At 46.6% G+C, this 19,853-nt stretch overlaps 4 protein-coding genes across 4 annotated transcripts; 2 read left to right on the top strand and 2 right to left on the bottom strand.

Moving 5' to 3' along the window:
- Positions 1–888: 888 nt before the first annotated feature.
- Positions 889–2,837, top strand: LOC128503396 (lysozyme C-1-like). Its single transcript, XM_053473474.1, has 4 exons — positions 889–1,046; positions 1,427–1,585; positions 2,107–2,185; positions 2,667–2,837. The coding sequence occupies exons 1-4, from the start codon at positions 911–913 to the stop codon at positions 2,731–2,733; spliced, it is 441 nt and encodes a 146-aa protein (XP_053329449.1). The 5' UTR covers positions 889–910; the 3' UTR covers positions 2,734–2,837.
- Positions 2,838–3,302: 465 nt separating this feature from the next.
- Positions 3,303–4,289, bottom strand: LOC128503115 (olfactory receptor 5V1-like). The gene has a single exon (XM_053473136.1). The coding sequence runs from the start codon at positions 4,287–4,289 to the stop codon at positions 3,303–3,305; it is 987 nt and encodes a 328-aa protein (XP_053329111.1).
- A 4,092-nt stretch (positions 4,290–8,381) lies between these two features.
- Positions 8,382–12,645, top strand: LOC128503113 (extracellular calcium-sensing receptor-like). The gene is made up of 6 exons (XM_053473135.1): positions 8,382–8,584; positions 8,952–9,243; positions 9,583–10,413; positions 10,855–11,082; positions 11,382–11,505; positions 11,654–12,645. The coding sequence occupies exons 1-6, from the start codon at positions 8,382–8,384 to the stop codon at positions 12,556–12,558; spliced, it is 2,583 nt and encodes an 860-aa protein (XP_053329110.1). The 3' UTR covers positions 12,559–12,645.
- A 5,923-nt stretch (positions 12,646–18,568) lies between these two features.
- On the bottom strand, positions 18,569–19,504 carry LOC128503112 (olfactory receptor 5V1-like). The gene has a single exon (XM_053473134.1). It carries the CDS (start codon positions 19,502–19,504, stop codon positions 18,569–18,571), a length of 936 nt encoding a protein of 311 aa, XP_053329109.1.
- Between the last annotated feature and the right edge of the window lie 349 nt (positions 19,505–19,853).

The raw sequence follows: 19,853 nt of genomic DNA, 5'->3' as shown, positions 1-19,853 counted from the left end.
GGCGGTTGCTGTGTTTTTTTGGCTTCTGCTTTTAGCCGTTTTGTGTTTTTTTTTTCCGCAAAAACAAGTTATTTTTAGCTGAAACTGTGACTTCTCCTAACGGCCTTTCCCGGGGTAATTGGGGGTATACAGGTGGGGCAAATCACTCCTGGATAGACCTGGCCATAAGGGGGCACTTTAGGTTTTAAAGGCGCATCAGAGTCCCACCTTTAACCCAAACATATAACGCTTTAATGACATGATGAGACTTCTGTGTCGCCCCTTATAATGTTATTGTGGGGACCGTTTGGGGCAATAGGGCCTAGAGCTGCTGCTGCTAATACCCAATGACCCCACCATGTTGCCCCGGGTCACAAACCTTCATTCTTATTGTATTTATGTCCCTGGCCTTCCTGAAATACCCCTCACCACCTTCACCAGAAGCCTATTCCATGCATTCACAACTCTTTCAGTAAATAGGAGGTTCTCAGGATATAATGAAATTATTTCTGTGTTTCTTTGTCTTTTGCCCCATCTGTGACCGAGGCACTGACTCCTCTGCTTGGCTGAGATTCATGGAGTTGGAGTTCCACAAGAGCCAGGGAGCTCCCTGCTGAGATAACAGGACTCGGGGCATGATGAGACCCCACAATGGCGTCAGGGACCCCTGCGGTCAGTAACCTGTTCACTGAGGGGTAACAGGCGCGTGGGGAGGGTGCGGGACTCTGCCGGCCCTGAGCCAAGACTTTGTTAAATAACAAATAAGATTAAATCCCGATCACGAGCGCGTTATCACCCCGGGCTTATCGCCCCGGGCGGTGGATCTTGGTTAATCGTTCATTGACTTTATCAGACTCTGCAAACAAACGGCTCTGTAAAAGCCGGGTCCGCGGCTGGACCTGCGCCACTCAGTCCCCAGACATCCTCCGCCATGAAGGGTCTCCTCGCCGTCCTCCTCCTGGCTTTCATCGCCGGCAGCCAAGCCAAGGTGTTCACCAAGTGTGAGCTGGCCAAGGTCCTGAAGAACGCCGGACTCGACGGCTACTATGGATACAGCCTGGCCAACTGTGAGTGTGACTCGCCCCCTGAAGACCCCCGCCGCTGGGGCAGTTTTAGCTTTTTCCCTGCTCTTAAATACCCAAAGGGGGTAAGAAGCCCGGCCGCTTTAACGCATGTAGATAACCTGAAAGGGGTATTTATTTGGGAAACTTGGTGTAGCTGACGTGAAAAAATCCCGGAGGGTAAAAAAAACGCCCCCCTGTGTCCCCGAATTTACCCCTCCTGCGTTACCTCCACCCGTGTAAACATGATAATGACGTGTAGAACCTGGCGTGTCTCATACCCAGTGCATTCTGATACCCGGGGCCTGCATTTGGGGGGGGCTCGCAGCTGCCCCCTGATGTCTTATTGGGGGGGTCCTGTTAACACCGTGTGGCCCCCGTTGCAGGGATGTGCATGGCTTATTACGAGAGCCGCTACACCACCAACGCCATGTACGACAACGGATGGAGCCGCGACTACGGCGTCTTCCAGATTAACAGCTACTGGTGGTGCAACGACGGGAAGACCTCCGGGGCCGTGTCCGCCTGCAGCATCAGCTGCTCCAGTGAGTACAAAAGCACGCCATCCCGGGGCAAATGTGCATTAGTCGCCGTGGAAACCAATGTACCCGCTCATTCCGCCTTGATAGGCTCAGCCAATTGCGCTGTCTTATTAAGCGGGGAGGAAGTGAACATGCGCAAACAGGAACAGGAAATATAGGGTCGAAAAAAACTGAAATTCTGATCATTCAAACTTTATGCTTTTCCCAGACCATTTTGTGCCCTATCACTGGGGTATTTGTGTAGCTGAGTGGGGCATTTAGAAGAAGTGGGTGGGGTTATTTACCCCGTTTAATTTATAAAGCCGTTTCCTGCTGTTTCTATACACATTATCAGGGCTTTTAGGGCCGTAGAACCCTGCAATCCCCTCATACCCCGCAAACATTCTGACCTCCTAGAAAAGAGGGGCATCGGGGGGGGGCATCAGGGGGGGAGAGGGGGGCATTATTTTAGGGCTGTGTCCTGCGACTCTTTCCTTGTTTAACGCAGCCAGGTAATTCACTAATATTTTGGTTCATTCCCCAAGATCTGATGAATGATGACATCAGTGATGACATCACATGCGCCAAGAGAGTGGTCCGTGATCCCAATGGCATGGGTGCATGGTAAGTGGCTGTCTGTAAATGTGGCACTGAAATGGGGTAAACGTCACCAATATTTTGAAATAGGCCCGCCTTGTGCTCTCCTTCATAATGGCGGAATAGCTTCGCAGGGGCAGCACTCACCATCTATAAGGGCGGAGCCTGCCAAAGTGGGAGGGGAATGAGGCAGGGAGTGGGTGTGGCCACAGAGAACGAGCGCTGTGTCTCAGATACTCCGGGGAGAGTTATGGAACGCAACAGGAACCGGAATGTTTTCTCTCGTGGCCTGAGATTAAATGACTGCTTCCTGTCACGTGACACTCGCTGCTCACTGAGACAGCAGCAGACGGCTGCCATGTATTGTTGCAGCATGAAATGAATAGAAATCCTGGCCACATGCGCAGGGTACGGCCAGAAGATTTGATTGGGGCGGTTTTTGGAAACTGAAGGGAAATTCGGCTTTTGGGACTCAACGATGAATAATTAATGTTAAAATTGTCTGCAGGGTCGCCTGGAACAACTACTGCAAGAACAAGGATGTGAGCAGCTTCGTGAGCGGATGTGCCCTGTAAATGAGACCCCCATTAATGCCCCCGCAATCCACCCCCGCAGAATGTGGATCTTTATGAATGAATGTTCAGTGAATACTGTCAATAAATCCTTAGAAGAAGTGAAAGCGTCTGAATCTGTTCAAAATGGAAAAGGGATGGCACAGGGGGGCATTGACGGGCAAATGATTAGTGGGGCAGGTGAGCTGCTCTACGGGAGAGTAATTAGGGGGGACCTGGCAGCCCCCGTATAGTATAGAGCTCCAAATCTAAGGCAATATAACACAAAGAGCAGCTGGCAGGGGGCAAGAGGCACTTAAAGCAAGAACCTATCAGACAAAAGGAATGGGGTAATAACACCCAATTTACCCCAAATGTACAATAAATACAAGGGAAAGTGAGGAACTCCCACCCCAGAAAGTGCCCCCTGTGTTACAGGGTTTTACTCCGGGAAGTGACCAGCACTGAAGGGCAGACATATAATAAAAATGTGGGTATAATTCAGCTCTGGGGGTTTCTCATCCAGAAAGACTGAGGCGTGTGAAACGCTTTGGGGTAAAGGAGCATGGACGCCCGTCCTGTACCAAACACTCCTAGTGCCGTCTGCACCCCAGTCTCTCTGACATTAAGACCCATTTCCCTACGATGGCTGCCCTCAGTGCCCCCTTCACCTGCTGGTTCCTCAGACTGTAAATAATGGGGTTCAGCATGGGGGTCAGCGTCGAGTAGATCAAGGAGACGGCAATGTCCACCTTCTGAGAGGAGCCCGTATTGGGCAGCAGATACATGAAGATGAGGGCGCCATAGTACAGGATGACCACGATGACATGAGAAGCGCACGTGGAGAAGGTCTTATGTCGACTCTGCCGGCTCGGCATCCTCAGGATGACCAGGATAATAAATACATAGGATGTGAGGATGAAAAGCAGACAGCTCACCCCAAATACCGCCCCCGAGGCCATGGCAAAAATATCATTCAGCCAGGTCTCTCCGCAGGAGAGCCGAATTAATGGCTGGACCTCACAATACAGGCGCTCTATCGAATTGCTGCCACAGAAAACCAGTCTGGACGTGAGGATGGTGTTGATGGTGGAGTTGATGAATCCACTCATCCAAGCGAAGGCGGCTAGACCCACACAGACCGTTCTGTTAATGAGCGCCGTGTAACGCAATGGTCGACAGATCGCCACGTAGCGGTCACAAGCCATGGCGGCCAACAGGATGCACTCCGCAGTGGCGCAAAGTGTGAAGAGGTAGACCTGGGTCATGCAGCCAGCAAAGGAGATGGCAATGGTGTCCTGCAAAATGTTGGACAGTGCGTTGGGTATCGTGATGGACGTGTAGCAGATCTCCAGGAATGACAGGTTCCCCAAAAAATAATACATTGGGGTGTGAAGGCGAAGATCTGCTCTAATCACCCAAATAATCAGACTGTTCCCTGTCAGGGTCATGAGGAAGACGACCAAGAAAGCCCCAAACATCGCGGGTTTTATGTTAGACAGATGCAAGAGACCCAGGAGGAGAAACTTACTGACCACCGTCTCGTTTATATGACCTTGGACCAGAGAAGCTCTGCCCATCGTAAGAGGAGATCAGACAGACGGACACAGAACGTCTTCAGCTCGGTCTCAGGAACCACCTAGAAAGAGCAGGATATCTGGATACGTCTCGGCCGGCATTCTGGAGAACATGACTCTTATCACCCATTTACGAGTCTAGAACACCCACAATGTTACCGCCATTATATAAAATATATAAACCTTCCCGACAGGCCCCGTTCCCCACGTCTAGCGATTTTTCTAGATATCTCAACCCCTTCATCGACGACGCTTGGAGCTCTGAAAATTGTGTACTTTATGTACACTCAATGTTTCTGGGGCTTCATACAAAAAAATCTGTTTTTACCCAATTATTGTGAGTTTACGGAATGTAATTTAAAACAAACATTTTCCACTTTTTCCTGCTGTTTCTATACACATTATCGGGGCTTTTAGGGCTGTAGAACCCTGCGATCCCCTCATACCCAGCAAACATTCTGACCTCCTAGAAAAGAGGGGCATCGGGGGGGGAGAGGGGCATCAGGGGAGGAGAGAGGGGCAGGTATTTGGGGGAGGGCAGGAATTTGGGGCAACAATGCGCCCCTAGGAAAACAGTTCAGGGGCTCCCCTACTGTCTCCCTTGGCATAAGCCACCACTGCCTAATGCCCCTATGATTCAGGTGCCCCAGTCTGCTGACCCTATCACAGCTGATATTGTTTAGTAACATTGGAGGGGGACGAGGAGGAGTTGCAGGGGGTCCTCAATAGACAGGATCGCCTGCTGTAAAGACTCGAAACCTTAATCAGTCGTTGGTCTCATCTCAGACTCAGGAGCCGTATGCCTATCCCATGCATGTTTAATCCCCTCACTGTAATACCCTCTACCACCTCTGCCGGGAAGTTGCTCCACTGATCTGCCACCCTCTCAGTAAAGTAAAACTTAATTCCATCTCAGTCTCTGAGCCTCTAGTGTTAGATTCTGGTCTCCTCCCGTCCTTTGCTAACGGCTTTATTTCCGCGGGTCGCGCGGCTGGATGCTCGCTGTTATCTGGCACGGAGCCCAAAGCCAGGAGGGCAATTAACGCAGATGAATGAATAACTAAATGAAGTCGTCGGGAAGGAGACCCGGCTCGGGTTTGCTGATCCTCCGATTGCTGTTTTTGGAAGTTTACAGTATTATTATTAATTCTCTATAAATTCAGGAATGGACAGGAAATAACCCCCAAGGCAGACCCTGCGCGGCCACAGACGGGGAAACACGACGGCCGGGGGCTTCTGCCGCTTACCTCAGAGAATCCGCCACATGGAGAGCTGGACAGAAGCTGGAGCTCTGTGCTCCGTTTATAAAGATTACTGCAGATCCTCCTGAGAACCCTGGATTCCTCCTAGAGATCTTACCTAGCGCACGTCACCCGTCCCCACCACCTCCTCCCGGTCGGCTCAGCACAATCACTCCAGGATTTCAGAAGGATTGGAGGATGAGACGCGAAACGAATCCAATAATTCATCATAAAAGCTCGCCGTGTAAATCTATTCCTTTCACCCGCTCGGTATTGGGGTCGGGTATGGGCTGGACTGGTCAGGGGGAAGCGTTTGTTCAACAATCCCAGGGTCCTACATCATGAGTAACAATTTGGGAGGAAAGAGATCAGGGACACATTTACATCCCAGGCACCGCTAGGCGCAGGTACATAAAAGCATCAAATAAATTCTACGCCAGGCATAGGGAGGAATTATGGTGGGGCTCACATAGGACTATTGGCCTTCTGTCTTGTCTTCTTTCATCCAGGTCTCTGACCTCCTCTCATTGTCCTCTCCAAGATGTCTCCAGCAATGACGCTCACGTTGCCCAATTCCTGTACCCTAGACTCACGCATTTCAACCCTCCTTGAAACCCATGAAGTTGCCCCATAACAACAACTGCCCTCTGTAATATCTTCTTATTCTTTTTGGTCACCTTCCTAGGTGGCTCATCCAGTGTGATATGACCTCTCCTCAGGGTATCCCACATGCTCTTCAGCCGAGCAGGGTAATTTTATGGAGTTCTCCATATAATGTGAGCTGCCCTTTCCTCCTCGCTCGGTTGTAGAGCTCACCGTCTCCACGTCTTTGTACCTTTTACCTGATCCACAGATGAGAACCTAACCGCCTGTCCTAGACCTGCGACAAAAAATAGTATAAATGAACCCTCCGTATGAATGAAACCTCCGTATGGCTTCACCTTTCATATGAATGAACCCTCCGTATGGATGAACCCTCCGTATGAATGAACCCTCTTTATGAATGAACCTTTCGTATAAATGAACCCTCCGTATCAACGAACCCTCTGTATAAATGAACCCTCCGAATGAGCAAACCCTCAGAATGAACAAACCCTCCGAATGAACAAACCCTCTGAATGAATGAAACCTCCGTATTAACTAACCCTCCGTATGAATGAATCCTCTGTATGACTGAACCCTTCATATGAATGAACTCTCTGTATGAATGAACCCTCCATATGAAAGAACCCTCCATATTGATGAACCCTCCGTGTGAATGAACCCTCTTTATGAATGAACCTTTCGTATAAATGAACCCTCCGTATCAACGAACCCTCTGTATAAATGAACCCTCCGAATGAACAAACCCTCCAAATAAATGAACCCTCTGAATGAATGAAACCTCCGTATTAACTAACCCTCCGTATGAATGAATCCCCTGTATGACTGAACCCTTCATATGAATGAACTCTCTGTATGAATGAACCCTCCACATGAAAGAACCCTCCGTATGGATGAACCCTCCGAATGAATGAACCCTCTGTATGAATGAACCCTCCGTATGGATGAACCCTCCGAATGAATGACAACTTCCAAAAAGTTATTTAAAAACTTCTTCCACCTCAAAAAGTTTTATTTCAACAAATAAATGATTGAGTTTGATGCCTCAATGATCTCATCTCCCCCACCATGATCGGCCCTGAGGGAAGGAAAACCAACATATTGCACCATCTTATTAACTCTTTGGACACTTTAAGGAAAATCAATTTGTAGCAATAGTCTTTCCTAACACCATTTGGTTTCCGCACCTGACGCCCCCCCTGGGAATGCTGTTCCGCACCGTAGGGGTTTCCAGCTTGCGTGTCTGACCGCTGCTGTGTATTTACCCCTCTTATAATCATAACCACGAGGCACGAATTCTGGAAAATACATAATTATAAGTCAGAAATTACAGTAATCGAATTTAAGTACACGGTGGCAGAAAAATCCAATAATTATAATTATTTTGCGCAGGAGGCGCTGGGAGCCCCAGCGGGGTCACACGGCTCCCCCCTGCCCTAGCAGCTTATAAATTTGGTGCAGACGGTATCTGGAGGGATCTCCGTGATCAGGCGGGACGTGAATGTGGAGGTTCCGAGGAGTAACGAGGTGAGAGTTACCCCCGTTCAGTGATCTTTGCAGTTTATTCACATTACGAAGGGCCATCCATGGCAAGACTGAGCTGGCCCTGTATAATGTATAGTTCAATGTATCAGGAGATTTTGAACAAACTATACATTATTCAGGGCGCTCTCGGGTTGGACCTTTCTTTAGTGAATAAGCCCTTTTTTCCCTAATTTCCTAAATTTGCACAGACAGTTTTGGCATTCAAAAACCCGACTATCCAGAGGAGCTTACAATCTACCCTCCTAATACCCTCAGGCATCATCCTGAAGAAACCATCCGTCCTCCCCACCTATGAGAGCCCACTCGCTGAAATCAGAACTCAGCCAAGCAGCCCCCGTCCTGCCGCCTTATTACCCCCTCACGCTTGATCTAATGCCCCACTATGGCTCTCCATACCCTCCAGAATAAAATTCCATCTCCTGTCCCTGACCTTTCAAGCAGCCCCTCTGTCTCATCCCCCCTCAACCTCCACATAGATTGTAAGCTCCTATGAACAGGCTCCTCTTCTCCTCCTGTCTGTGTTAATGTGTCTTCCTGTCATTGTCAGTTTTGTATATTTTCCATTTTATTGTTAAATATTTTCACTGTCCCCCTATTGTAACAGCGTTACGGCATCAGTTGGTTCTACATAAATACAATGGTATGTTATTCCACAAAGTGGAGCCTCGGCAGTCTCTTTCTGACTTTTTCTCTTATCAGCACTATAATGGGGCTCCTTTGGCAGCTGATTTTCATGATGTGGCGCCTCTCCTGCGCGGGGGGCACGAGCTGCCTCCTCTCTTCCTCCTCTCTGACAGAATATACAGAGAATGGCGATATCACTTTGGCTCTGATTGGTCCAATCAACTCGGCGTCCTCGCTGCCAGTGATTAATTTTACAGTCCAGCCAGCGCCACGCCGGTGTGACCTGTAAGTACACGCGTGGTACACGTCAGGGCAGTTTTGTGCAAACAATTACAGAAAGATTTGTAGCTGCAGGGAACTGAATCCTAGCCGGGGATATAAGAACAGTTCTATAGCGACTAACTCAGCTAAACCCTCCATGCTGCTCCAGATACCCCTTGGTGGTGTTCACCCAGCGTCACTCTCTCTCTGGTGACCCCGGCAGCCATCCCGTCGTATTCACATCTAGTTGGGCCAAATCCTGAATCTGGCCATGAAGTAAATGTTGGTCCCTGCTGGGTCCCAAATACCCAAGGGGCCCGAGCTCAGTTCTAGATACCCTGCGAGAGTCACCAGATTTAGAAGGGATCAGAATTTCTGCTTGTCTCTCCAGATTTCGCCGGGATCAGTACAAATCCATCCTCGCCTTGTTATTTGCGGTGGAAGAAGTCAATCAGAATCCACATTTCCTCCCAAATATCACACTGGGGTTCCGCATGTGGGACTCCTGCTTCTCCGAGATGCCTTCCCTTAGGGCCACATTTCAAGCCATGACAGGCAAAGGGCCCAGTGCCCCAAACTACAAGTGTGGGTCCCAACCACGAATCCCAGCCGTTATTGGAGACCCACTGTCGACTTCCTCCGTGGCGATTGCAAGACTCCTGGGCTTGTGGGGGGTTCCTCAAGTAAGTAAAACCATACATATACGTGTGTTTAATGCCCGCCGACTCCTCTAAAGGGTCAGCTCGGCCCCTCTCACGGAGTCTGATGTAGCCAAGGTCATCAGTGAGTTTCTTCAGGGCTCTGAACACCTGCTTTGTTCATGTGTCTCTCAGTCTCTTTTCTGAGTGATTGGGATTCTAAACGTCCAGATCTAGATTTAATTGATAGCCGAGAGGAAGATGAGGCAGGTTATGCTCAATTAGCAGACAAAGCACACAACACCCTCTAAGCCCCCCAGCAGACCCTCGGGGTTAATGTGAATGAAGCTCAGTCATAACAGGGAGTGTTATTGATGTTTCCAGGCCAGCTACGCCTCATCTCTTCCATCTCTAAGTAACAAGCTTGAGTTTCCATCTTTCCTGAGGACCATCGTGAGCGTCGACAGCCAGCCATATGCCGTCCTGGAGATGTGTAAGATGTTTGGGTGGAATTGGATTGGGGTTCTCATCTCCTCAACAGACTACGGAACACAAGGAGGATCCGTACTCAAAACAGAAGCCACCAGGAACGGAGTGTGCATCGCCTTCTACGAAACCATCTCCTCCGACCAATCCTTCAAACGAATGCCAAAAGTTATTGAAAGAGTCCGAAGGTCAACAGCCACCGTAATTGTCCTTTACGCCTCTCCTCCAGAGGTCAATGCCGTCTTTGTAGAGGTCCTTCAACAAAACCTCACCGGAAAGGTATGGGTGGGCATCGAGGCTTGGTATTCCTCGCCGGTGTTTCTTCTAGCAGACTTCTGGCACCTTCTTAACAATACTATAGGAATTGCCAGGAGCAGGAAAATACTCCCAAATTTCTCCAGGTTCCTCCAAACCCTCAGTCCTTCTAGATATCCCACCATGCTCGCAATCCGGCAATTTTGGGAGAGATCTTTTAACTGTAAGTGGGTAGCAACTAATAGTTCCCTGGGTTCCTTGAGCACCACCAGTCGCGTCTGTACTGGGTTGGAGAAGTTGGCGACAGACGACATCACAGAGTTTAATGACCCAACATCACAGGCTGTGTACATGGCGCACAATGCCATCTATGCCATAGCCCACGCTCTCAATGATTTGCTGTCCTGCAAAGACAAAGAAGGTCCATTCCAACAGAGTTCCTGTGCCGATAAGACCGACTTCCAACCATGGCAGGTAATTATAAATTAAGATGGCAGGTGACATTGGTTCTTTTCATAGAACGTTTACCATCACACAATGTCCAGTGACTTTGGACAATATTTATTTTGATGTCGAGGGGAGCTAGCATGGGTGGAAGGAGGGCAATTGGCCCTGGACTGCTCTGTTTTAAAACTTTTTTATATGTTTTACTTTTATATCATGGCTGGATCCTTTCCGTAGGTTCACTGGATCATGCATAATGAGTGTGTTCTCTGCTAAGTGTTTTTTATGCTGTTTTATTACTGGGGCAGTTGACTAGGCTTGCCCCCAGGGTGAGGCTGAATGGTGCCAGCCCTCTCCTGTGCATATGCGTTGCATAAGTTTGCATGGTACAAAACGTGGATCAAATAATCGATTACAGCATTAAAAACCCTGGGTAAAATGGTGGGTAAAATGTATTTGTTTCCATACCAGCTCCTGCATTACTTAAAGAGAGTGCGCTTTGTGAACACAGCCGGGGAGCTCGTCTCCTTCGATGCCAATGGAGATATTTACGGATATTTTGACATCTTGAACTGGCGGCTCGACGGGAATAACGTGAGCCGCTACGTCAAAGTGGGGACCTTTGATAACTACGCTGCCACCAGTCAGAAGCTCTCCGTGAACCACAGCCTCGTCCAATGGCCAGGAGGACATGGTCAGGTGAGACAACAATTGTGCAGGTAATTCAGGCTAGGTTGAGTGTCTCTACTGTGTCAGGCCTTATCTACCATATCTACTGCTATCCTTATTAAAGGGGCATTATATTCAGGTCTCCTGCACCAATTGGCGTTCCTTGTTGTGACTGGGAACACTGGTATCCCAAACTTGTTTGGACCATCTTGTTTGTCCAATGTCGACATCTTCACCAGTATCATCAGATGTTCTTTAACAACTTCTCACGTTTTCCTTTTGTTCTTTACCCATTCTCCTTGTAATTTCTGGAAATTCTGTCCTCCTAGGTGCCCCGGTCAGTCTGTAGTGACAGCTGCCCACCTGGACATTGGAAGGCCCCCCAGAGAGGTCAGCCCGTCTGCTGCTTTGACTGCATTACGTGTCCCGACGGGACCATTTCCAACCAAATCAGTGAGTAATTTAAAGCCAAACAGGAATAATTTGGGAAGATGATTCTCGGATAGGAATGTTAACAGGTTCAATGGGAAATGGTGGGGGGTTATAGCATAAAGTTCTAATCATAGACTACACTAAATGAGTATGTTTTCCTCCACTGCAGATTCTGTCACTTGCTTTACTTGCCCAGAAGATCAGTGGCCAAATACAGAGAGGTCCAAGTGCATCCCAAAAATTATTGAATTTTTATCTTACGAGGAGCCTCTGGGCTTGGTGTTGGCCCTGTTCTCGGTTATTTTCTCACTCATCACGGTTACGGTGTTGCTGGTCTACATCAAGTTTCGAGAGACCCCAGTGGTAAAAGCCAACAACCGCAGTCTCAGCTACCTCCTCTTGGTGTCCTTGATCTGCTGCTTCCTTTGCTCTCTGGTGTTTATGGGTTACCCGGTTAGGATGACCTGCACCGTAAGACAAGCCTTTTTCGGGATCACCTTCTCTCTTTGTATCTCCTGTGTTCTGGCCAAAACCATCATAGTTGTTATCGCTTTTAAAGCCACCAAACCTGGAAGCAATTTGAGGATGTGGGTTGGATCCCAAACAGCGATCCTGGTGGTCTGCAGCTCCTCATGTGGTCAGGTGTTTATCATCACAATGTGGCTGGTTATGTCCCCCCCATTTCTAGAACCCAACATGCACCTTGTGGTTGGTAAGATCCTTCTGGAATGTAATGAGGGGTCCATCATAATGTTTTACCTTACCCTGGGGTACCTGGTGTTCCTGGCCCTGCTGAGTTTTGTTGTTGCCTTCCTAGCCAGGAGCTTGCCCGATAGCTTTAACGAGGCCAAGTACATCACCTTCAGTATGATCATGTTCCTCAGCGTCTGGGCGTCCTTCATACCAGCCTATCTCAGCACCAAGGGCAAATATGTTGTAGCTGTCGAGATATTTGCGATATTACTGTCTAGTTTTGGGCTTTTGGGGTGTATATTTTTCCCCAAATGCTATATAATTATTTTGAGGCCATCAATGAACACTAGAGAGTACTTAATGTCTTCTAGGTCTTCTTAAAGAGGATAGCAAAAGGAACTGTTTTCTCTTAAAATTAATTAGTTCACGTTTTTGATATACCAATAAGTATAAGAAAATGTAAGTGTAATAATCTGAGCAATCATTTTTGGAAAGCGATCAGGAACATAAAAAAGTTTCTTTTGTATGAAGGTTCAAAAGTTCCTAATAAGTGGAGCTGACAGCAAAAGAGATTTAAGAGATCTTAAATATGTTCAAATAAGGGAACGAGATATAGCTTTTCTTGTAGTAGGAATCTTTCTGGTCTTGCAGATCTTCAAAGGAAGGACCCTATGCATAGGGTAGAGGAAGGTCCACATGCCGCTGATCCCATTCCATCTATGTCTTAATCCCCCATTGGTAGGACCACCAGTATGGGAGTAGAGGAAGGGCCACATGCCGCTGATCCCATTCCATGTCTTAATCCCCCAATGGCAGACATTAGTACCCGGGGATCAGGCACCAGAAATACCGACCATAGCAAGTGGATTGAATGCAGCTCTAATGAGTCAGTCCCCGTCCATGCGCTGAGCGACCTCACTCCGGGGAGGCAGGGTGGCCTCAATGGCCCTTATCCGCCATGAAATGTCTGTGTTATCTGAAAACAATGAGTGTCCAGGGAGACGATTAGAGTCTAATACCCCGGGGGCTTCATTCACTCTTCCAATTAAGAAATAATTTAAAAGAAAAGTAATTTCTGATCCGAGTAACTGAGAATATACAGAAACTGGGTTTATACGGAGTGAAATATATCATCTTCCAAACCAACTGACCGTAAATTGTCGCCTACTCTTCACTCGTCCGATTGGTTAGGAAGTGAGGGCCGCCTGATTCTCCTCCGTGAGTGAACATTCGCCCCGGTTTATCTGCCCCGCTCCTCTGTAATGCTCCTCCATGTAATGATTTCGCAGATACGCGGTATTTTGTGCTTCTACTTCCTACGTGATCCAGTTGAAGGTGTTGTTGGGCTTTGGTGAGCGGGGTAAACATCACTAAGGGGTATCACACTGGGGGTCTCTGCACTACACTGGGGAGTATAGCAGTATAGTCCCCAAATATACACCCGTTCACATCCCCTTCCCAGAAATACGGGGGGTAAGCTTTCTGAAAATGCCCTATGGGAGGCATGGACAACATTTCATGCCCCTACTCCGCAATCAGGGGTAGAGAGTGATGTCCACAGACTCGTCAGTAACTCCCAGGTCGAAGAATCCACAAGTTACACCATGTTACATCATGTTACATCATGCTACATCATGTTACATCATGCTACATCATGCTACATCATGCTACATCATGCTACATCATGCTACTTCATGTTACATCATGCTACCTCATGTTACATCATGCTACATCATGTTACATCATGTGGAGATCGGGGAGTTTCTGTGTTTATGGATAGCCCTATCCGCCCTGTTTGCATTTAATGAATCAATAAAGTTTTTATTCCAATATTTGGCGATATTATTACCACAAATCATCGCCACCTGACATAAAATATAAGATTAGAGATAATGCGCAAAATCAGAGCGCGGACTCGCGGCTGATCAGCCATGCAAAGCCCACCTTATGTGTATCCCACGGGGGCAACCCTCTTGACTTCCTGTTGTCAGGATGTGCAGTTTTATTCCTCCCCATTATTGCCTCATAACACCATTTCTAAGACACCGTCTGAATCCAGAGAAACGAGCCAGAATACCATATATTATAGAGCTGCATTTTTACTTATTTCACTGTTTTTACGAAAACTAATTATTATTATTATTATTATTGAGTCCGCGGTAATAAAATCATATCATAGTTTACCGTAACAATTAGCTGGTGAATTGCGTCCAATTAACTTGGCTGCTCGGAGACGTTTGGAGATCCCTCGGCGGGAAATCCCTCGGTGGCCAATTAAACGGATCCTCCGCTTGGTGGAACGAGGTCCCCGCGTGATGTCAGATACAGAAATACCCTGACCGGGGATTAAAGCTCAGGAGCGGCAGAGACTGGAAGTTCGTGGTAACTTTTATCATTAAATTCGGGGCATTTTGAGTGAATTTGGATGATCTGGAGATGTAATGGACTGGAAAGTGGACTGTAAAACATTGTTAAAAAGTATATTCCTAATTTTTTTGTAGTTGAGTTCTTGGAGTATTATGTACGGTATTCATGAAGCCGCCTGTAGGGGGCGCTGATTGCTGTTATGAGGGGTAAGTGACATTCTGGCCAAAAGTGGCAATAAATAAAAAAAAAGCCAAACAGCTAGAATGACACTGACTGAAAACTGCTCCTGCTTCTCATTATTCTACAGGTATGCAAAACTGTTTAAATAATATCATTTTACCTAAAACTGATATGTAAGAGATTCATAATGGCTCATTGATGGTGGACGTTCAGGTAAAAGCGAGCATTGAGCAAAGCAAGGTGTACAAGTCCTCCAAGCTGAAAAATAAGTTGTTATATCATTAGAAATATACGCTCCAACTAACAGATGCACAAATATGATATATATATGCTGCGTCCCTTTGCTGCATGAATATGTTACGCCTCGTGCTGCGTTATAGTGATGAATGTATTGTGCCGTGTGGTGCGCTGGTAAAATGGCGGTTAGCAGCCGTGCAGCATGAGAGAGGTAAAGAAACAGTAATGCTGAATTGGTGTAAATAATGGTGTAAATGAAACACGGGAAACGTGTTACCGGGATATGTTTATTGAAATGGTCCAGTGAAAAACATTCCAGATGTAAAGGAAAAAACACTGTTTTGTATGTTGTTACGAGCAGAAGGCATACTGTCAGACACAGAAGTGTACAGACTGAGCATCTGAAATTAATGAAAATGCACACCGATAGCGCTGATCTGTGAACCTAAAGAAAATCTGTTATCAATGCTAAAAATGTTATGGAAAATGTTATGCCTGCCTAAAATGAAAAAGTGCAATAAAAAAGCCAAACAGCTAGAATGACACTGACTGCCGGCTGCCTCTCATTATTCTACAGTGGCTGCCTCTCTCATTCCGCCATGTTTGAAACCAGATTCTGCCTGGATCACGTGGAGCTGTTTTTGGGAAACAAAATACTTCAACAATCTTAAACTTTGCATGAAAAATCTATTAAAAAGCAAATATCTCATTTAATAATAGAAAATACATTAACTCAAACTACGTCACCAAGGCAACATCCCAACAAGCGATCGCCTCCTCATGTCGACGATAAAATAAAGTATTATAAAGTAAAATAAATTCTCAAAGAGAATCTCTTCCTCTCTCTCATTTCTCTCTCCTTCCCTTTCTCCTTTTCTCTTTCTCTCTCTGCGTCTCTCTTTTTCTCTCTCCATGTCTCTCTCTTTCTCTCACTCCCTCTCCTGCTCCTTTTCTCTCTGTCTCTCTCTATTTTTCTCTCTTTCTCTGCCCCCTCCTCTAACCATGTCTCGCTTTCTCTTTCTTTTTTTGTCTCTTTTTCTTTCTCTCTTTCTCTTTATCTCCTTCTTTTTCCTTCCTTCTCTTAAAAAGGTAAATATATCATTAAATATACATTACAGAAAATATAAAAAAAATAAAACAAATTTATCCAAGAAAAAAAATATATAAAAAAAAAATAACCATTGCAAGAAAATTCATGAACCAAACAGCAGTATTTACAGAAGTATTTCACCCACGGACGTCCCTTTCATGGGGATGTTCATCGTGGCACATAAATAAGTGACTGAAAACAGGATTCTGGTAATCGTTGTATTGACATTGACCAAAAATGGCTGCCGCTGGCTACTGGTTGCTATCAGCAGCAAATTCAATTCTTCATACAACCTGTGATGTCAGATGATATGGAGTCTGTGTAACTCTCATTGAGGCTGCCATATGTCCGGCTGATAGGTATCACTGTATGACCGATGTCAGTGGTAAGAGCCGGCATGTCACACAGTTCTAAGCGTGACGAAAAGATGGCAGAAGTTTATAAAGCAGTCATTTCCTTCTATAATCTGCATTAGATCTTACGCAAGCAAATGTATAGATCAAACGGGATCTGAATGAAAGACATAGACGTGGAGCCAAGTCAACGGTGGCCCCGATACCTCCTTCACCATAAGGGACTATAAATGTCATAATGATATTAATAAACCTGTGTGCTGGCCTCTGATTGGTCCACTGGTGGTGATCTCTAATTAATACGCCTGTGGGTCGATCTCCCATTAATACTCCTTTAGGCCAATCCCTCATTAATACTCCTCTGGGTCGATCTCTCATTAATGCTCCTTTGGGACTGTTTTTCATTAATACTCCTGTGGGCTGATGTTTAATTAATGCCCCTGGGCCAATTTCTAATTAAAACCCCTGTAGGCCAATCTCTCATTAATACTCCTGTGAGCTGAACTCTAATACCCCTGTGGGCCGATTTCTAATTAATACTCCCTTTGGCCGCTCTCTCATTAATACCCCTGTGGGCCGGTCCCTCATTAATACCCCTGTGGACTGGCTCACAATAAATACGTTTGGGGTCTGATCCATAATTATTATGTTTATGTTGTGATCCTTGAGGAATACCCCTGGGACGTGGCCTTTAATGTATAGATAGATAAAGATGGATATATATATATATGAGGACAGATCTCTAGCGAAAACGTCTTTATTCATACAGACAGCAGCTCCTAAATGAATAAACCCATGGCCTGTCAGATAATGACACACAAATAACACACGTGGCCTCTTTCATCCCAACTGTGTAAAGAGTTTGGTTTTAAGAAAATCTAAAGGCGACACGTTTGGCTTTTTTCTTTCTTGTGAAATAATTTCTTGACATTTGAACTTTTTAATAGGTTGTGATGGAAAGTAACGGAAATCCGCTCTGCTCGCTGTAGTATCGTGTCCCTGGCAGTAGAGGGCGATAAAGAACCCATTATTGGCTAATGGGCTTTACCATAGAAGTGAAGAAGGCGGGGACTATTGGAAAATACCAATCCAGGAGGGGGGGGCATTTTATTTACGGTGTACCTTAGATTACTATGTAGGTAAATTATTGAATGTAGAAGAAAAAAGATAAGACCGAGGTCAGAGGCTTAAGTAATGAAATATGTTTTTATTTCCGCAAATACTGGATAATATGGACAAGGCAACTAGAAGAGTAAGATTAAAAAAGTAGCAGAAGGCCATGTCTACAAAAATACCCACCAGTTCATTGATTATCTGCCAGACTGAATCCCAACCAATCAACTAACCAACCTACCAGCTCATCTGTATGACTAATCCCCAACTAACCCAACCAATCAACTAACCAACCTACCAGCTCATCTGTATGACTGATCCCCAACTAACCCAACCAATCAACTAACCAACCTACCAGCTCATCTGTATGACTGATCCCCAACTAACCCAACCAATCAACTAACCAACCTACCAGCTCATCTGTATGACTGATCCCCAACTAACCCAACCAATCAACTAACCAACCTACCAGCTCATCTGTATGACTGATCCCCAACCAATCAACTAACCAACCTACCAGCTCATCTGTATGACTGATCCCCAACCAATCAACTAACCAACCTACCAGCTCATCTGTATGACTGATCCCCAACTAACCCAACCAATCAACTAACCAACCTACCAGCTCATCTGTATGACTGATCCCCAACTAACCCAACCAATCAGCTCATCTATATGCTTGAAGCTCAACAAACATTTTTCTGTGTTTAATTCTTGACTAAACTGATAAATAAAATTCTTTGTGGTAGATTTCCCTTCCCTTAGTCGTGTTATTAATCCCCAGCAAACCCACCTTCCTCACCTAACTACCCATCTGCCTGACCTATCACTAACCAACCCACCCGCCTGGTTTATATCTAACTATGCTCCTCTCTTGCCTATGTCTAGCTAACTCAACTGTCTGACCACCTCCCAACTAACCCAGTTGCGTGTCAGTTGCCTGGTTGAGTAGCTGAATGCAGCTATTTAATGTGGGCCATTAGTGGGATGATTGGTGGTTAGCCTCCTCTAGAGGCCCTCACTAAAGCACCAAACTGGCTGAAGGCCCCACTCATGCCTCGGAGGACATTCTGAACGTAACAAGGCTCTTTATCGAGCGTTTGACGTCTTTGTTCCTGAGGCTGTAAATGATGGGGTTCAGCACCGGGATGGCCATACAGTAAATGGCCGACACCACGCTGTCCATGCTTTGAGAGTTGCTGGATGTGGGTCTCAGATACATGAAGACGAGAGCGCCATAGTACAGAGTCACCACCGTGATGTGGGAGCTACAGGTGGAGAAAGCCTTCATCCTCCCCGCCAGGGACGGGATCCGCAGGATGGCCGTGATTATAAATACATAGGAGACCAGGATGAAGGTCATAAACCCGATACCAAAAACCGAGGCCGAGACAGTGGTGAGGACCTTATTAGTACGAGTGTCGCTGCAGGAGAGCTGGAGCAATGGCTGCACCTCGCAGTATAGGCGGTCGATCTGGTTGAAGTCGCAGAACTGCAGAAGCGAGGTGGGGAGACTTTGAATGACAGAGTTAATGACGCCGCTGGTCCACGCCGTGGCCGACAGCTGGAGGCACACGGATTGTCTCATGATAATTCTGTATCTCAGTGGGATGCAAATGGCCACGTACCGGTCGTACGCCATGATGGCCAGCAGAATGCACTCGCAGGTGGCGCAGAGCGTGAAAAGATACATCTGGCAGATGCAGCCCAGAAAGGAGATGGTGTTAATGCCCCTCGTGATGTTTGTGAGGATCTTGGGGACGGTTATGGACGTGTAACACATCTCTAAGAAGGACAAGTTGGCTAGGAAGTAGTACATGGGGGTGTGAAGGCGTCCGTCGGAGATGACGGCCGAGAGAATTACCACATTCCCCACCAGCGTGACGAGGTAAATACTTAGGAAGGCGACAAAGGAAAGAACTCGGAGATAAGGGACGTTCGGGAGACCCAAGAGAACAAAGATGGTGGCCGTGGTGTTGGCGGTCATCGTTCTTTATCTACATAAACAAATAGGATCGTCATAAATCAGAGACACCTTAACCTCAGGGCACTGTACAGCGCTACGGAATATGATAGTGCCACATAAAACAATAATAATAGAATCCCAGAACCTGCCGGCAGATCGGCCCCCGTCGGCCCGTCTAGTCGCCCATTACTCCTGCTGTAAAGACTCAAACCGTAATCAGTCATTGGTCTCGTCTTAGATTCAGGAGCCGGATGTCTATCCCATGCATGTTTAATGCCTCACTATATTACCCTCTACCACTTCTGCTGGGAGGTTGTTCCACTCATCTACCACCCTCTCAGTAAAGTAAGGCAAGATTTTCTTACATTGT

This window comes from Spea bombifrons, chromosome 8 (genome assembly GCF_027358695.1).
Source record: "Spea bombifrons isolate aSpeBom1 chromosome 8, aSpeBom1.2.pri, whole genome shotgun sequence".
NCBI lineage: Eukaryota > Metazoa > Chordata > Amphibia > Anura > Pelobatidae > Spea > Spea bombifrons.
Note: the sequence above shows the minus strand (reverse complement) of the source record. Positions and strands in the feature narration are given on the sequence as shown.

Bases quoted from the DNA above. Each gene is read 5' to 3' on its own strand.
- LOC128503115 (XM_053473136.1), bottom strand. From the start codon at position 4,289: ATGGGCAGAGCTTCTCTGGTCCAAGGTCATATAAACGAGACGGTGGTC.
- LOC128503112 (XM_053473134.1), bottom strand. From the start codon at position 19,504: ATGACCGCCAACACCACGGCCACCATCTTTGTTCTCTTGGGTCTCCCG.
- LOC128503396 (XM_053473474.1), top strand. From the start codon at position 911: ATGAAGGGTCTCCTCGCCGTCCTCCTCCTGGCTTTCATCGCCGGCAGC. The intron at 1,586-2,106 runs GTGAGTACAAAA...TCATTCCCCAAG, and splicing joins CTGCAGCATCAGCTGCTCCA to ATCTGATGAATGATGACATC. The intron at 2,186-2,666 runs GTAAGTGGCTGT...AATTGTCTGCAG, and splicing joins CCCAATGGCATGGGTGCATG to GGTCGCCTGGAACAACTACT.
- LOC128503113 (XM_053473135.1), top strand. From the start codon at position 8,382: ATGGGGCTCCTTTGGCAGCTGATTTTCATGATGTGGCGCCTCTCCTGC. The intron at 8,585-8,951 runs GTAAGTACACGC...TTGTCTCTCCAG, and splicing joins GCGCCACGCCGGTGTGACCT to ATTTCGCCGGGATCAGTACA. The intron at 9,244-9,582 runs GTAAGTAAAACC...TGATGTTTCCAG, and splicing joins GCTTGTGGGGGGTTCCTCAA to GCCAGCTACGCCTCATCTCT.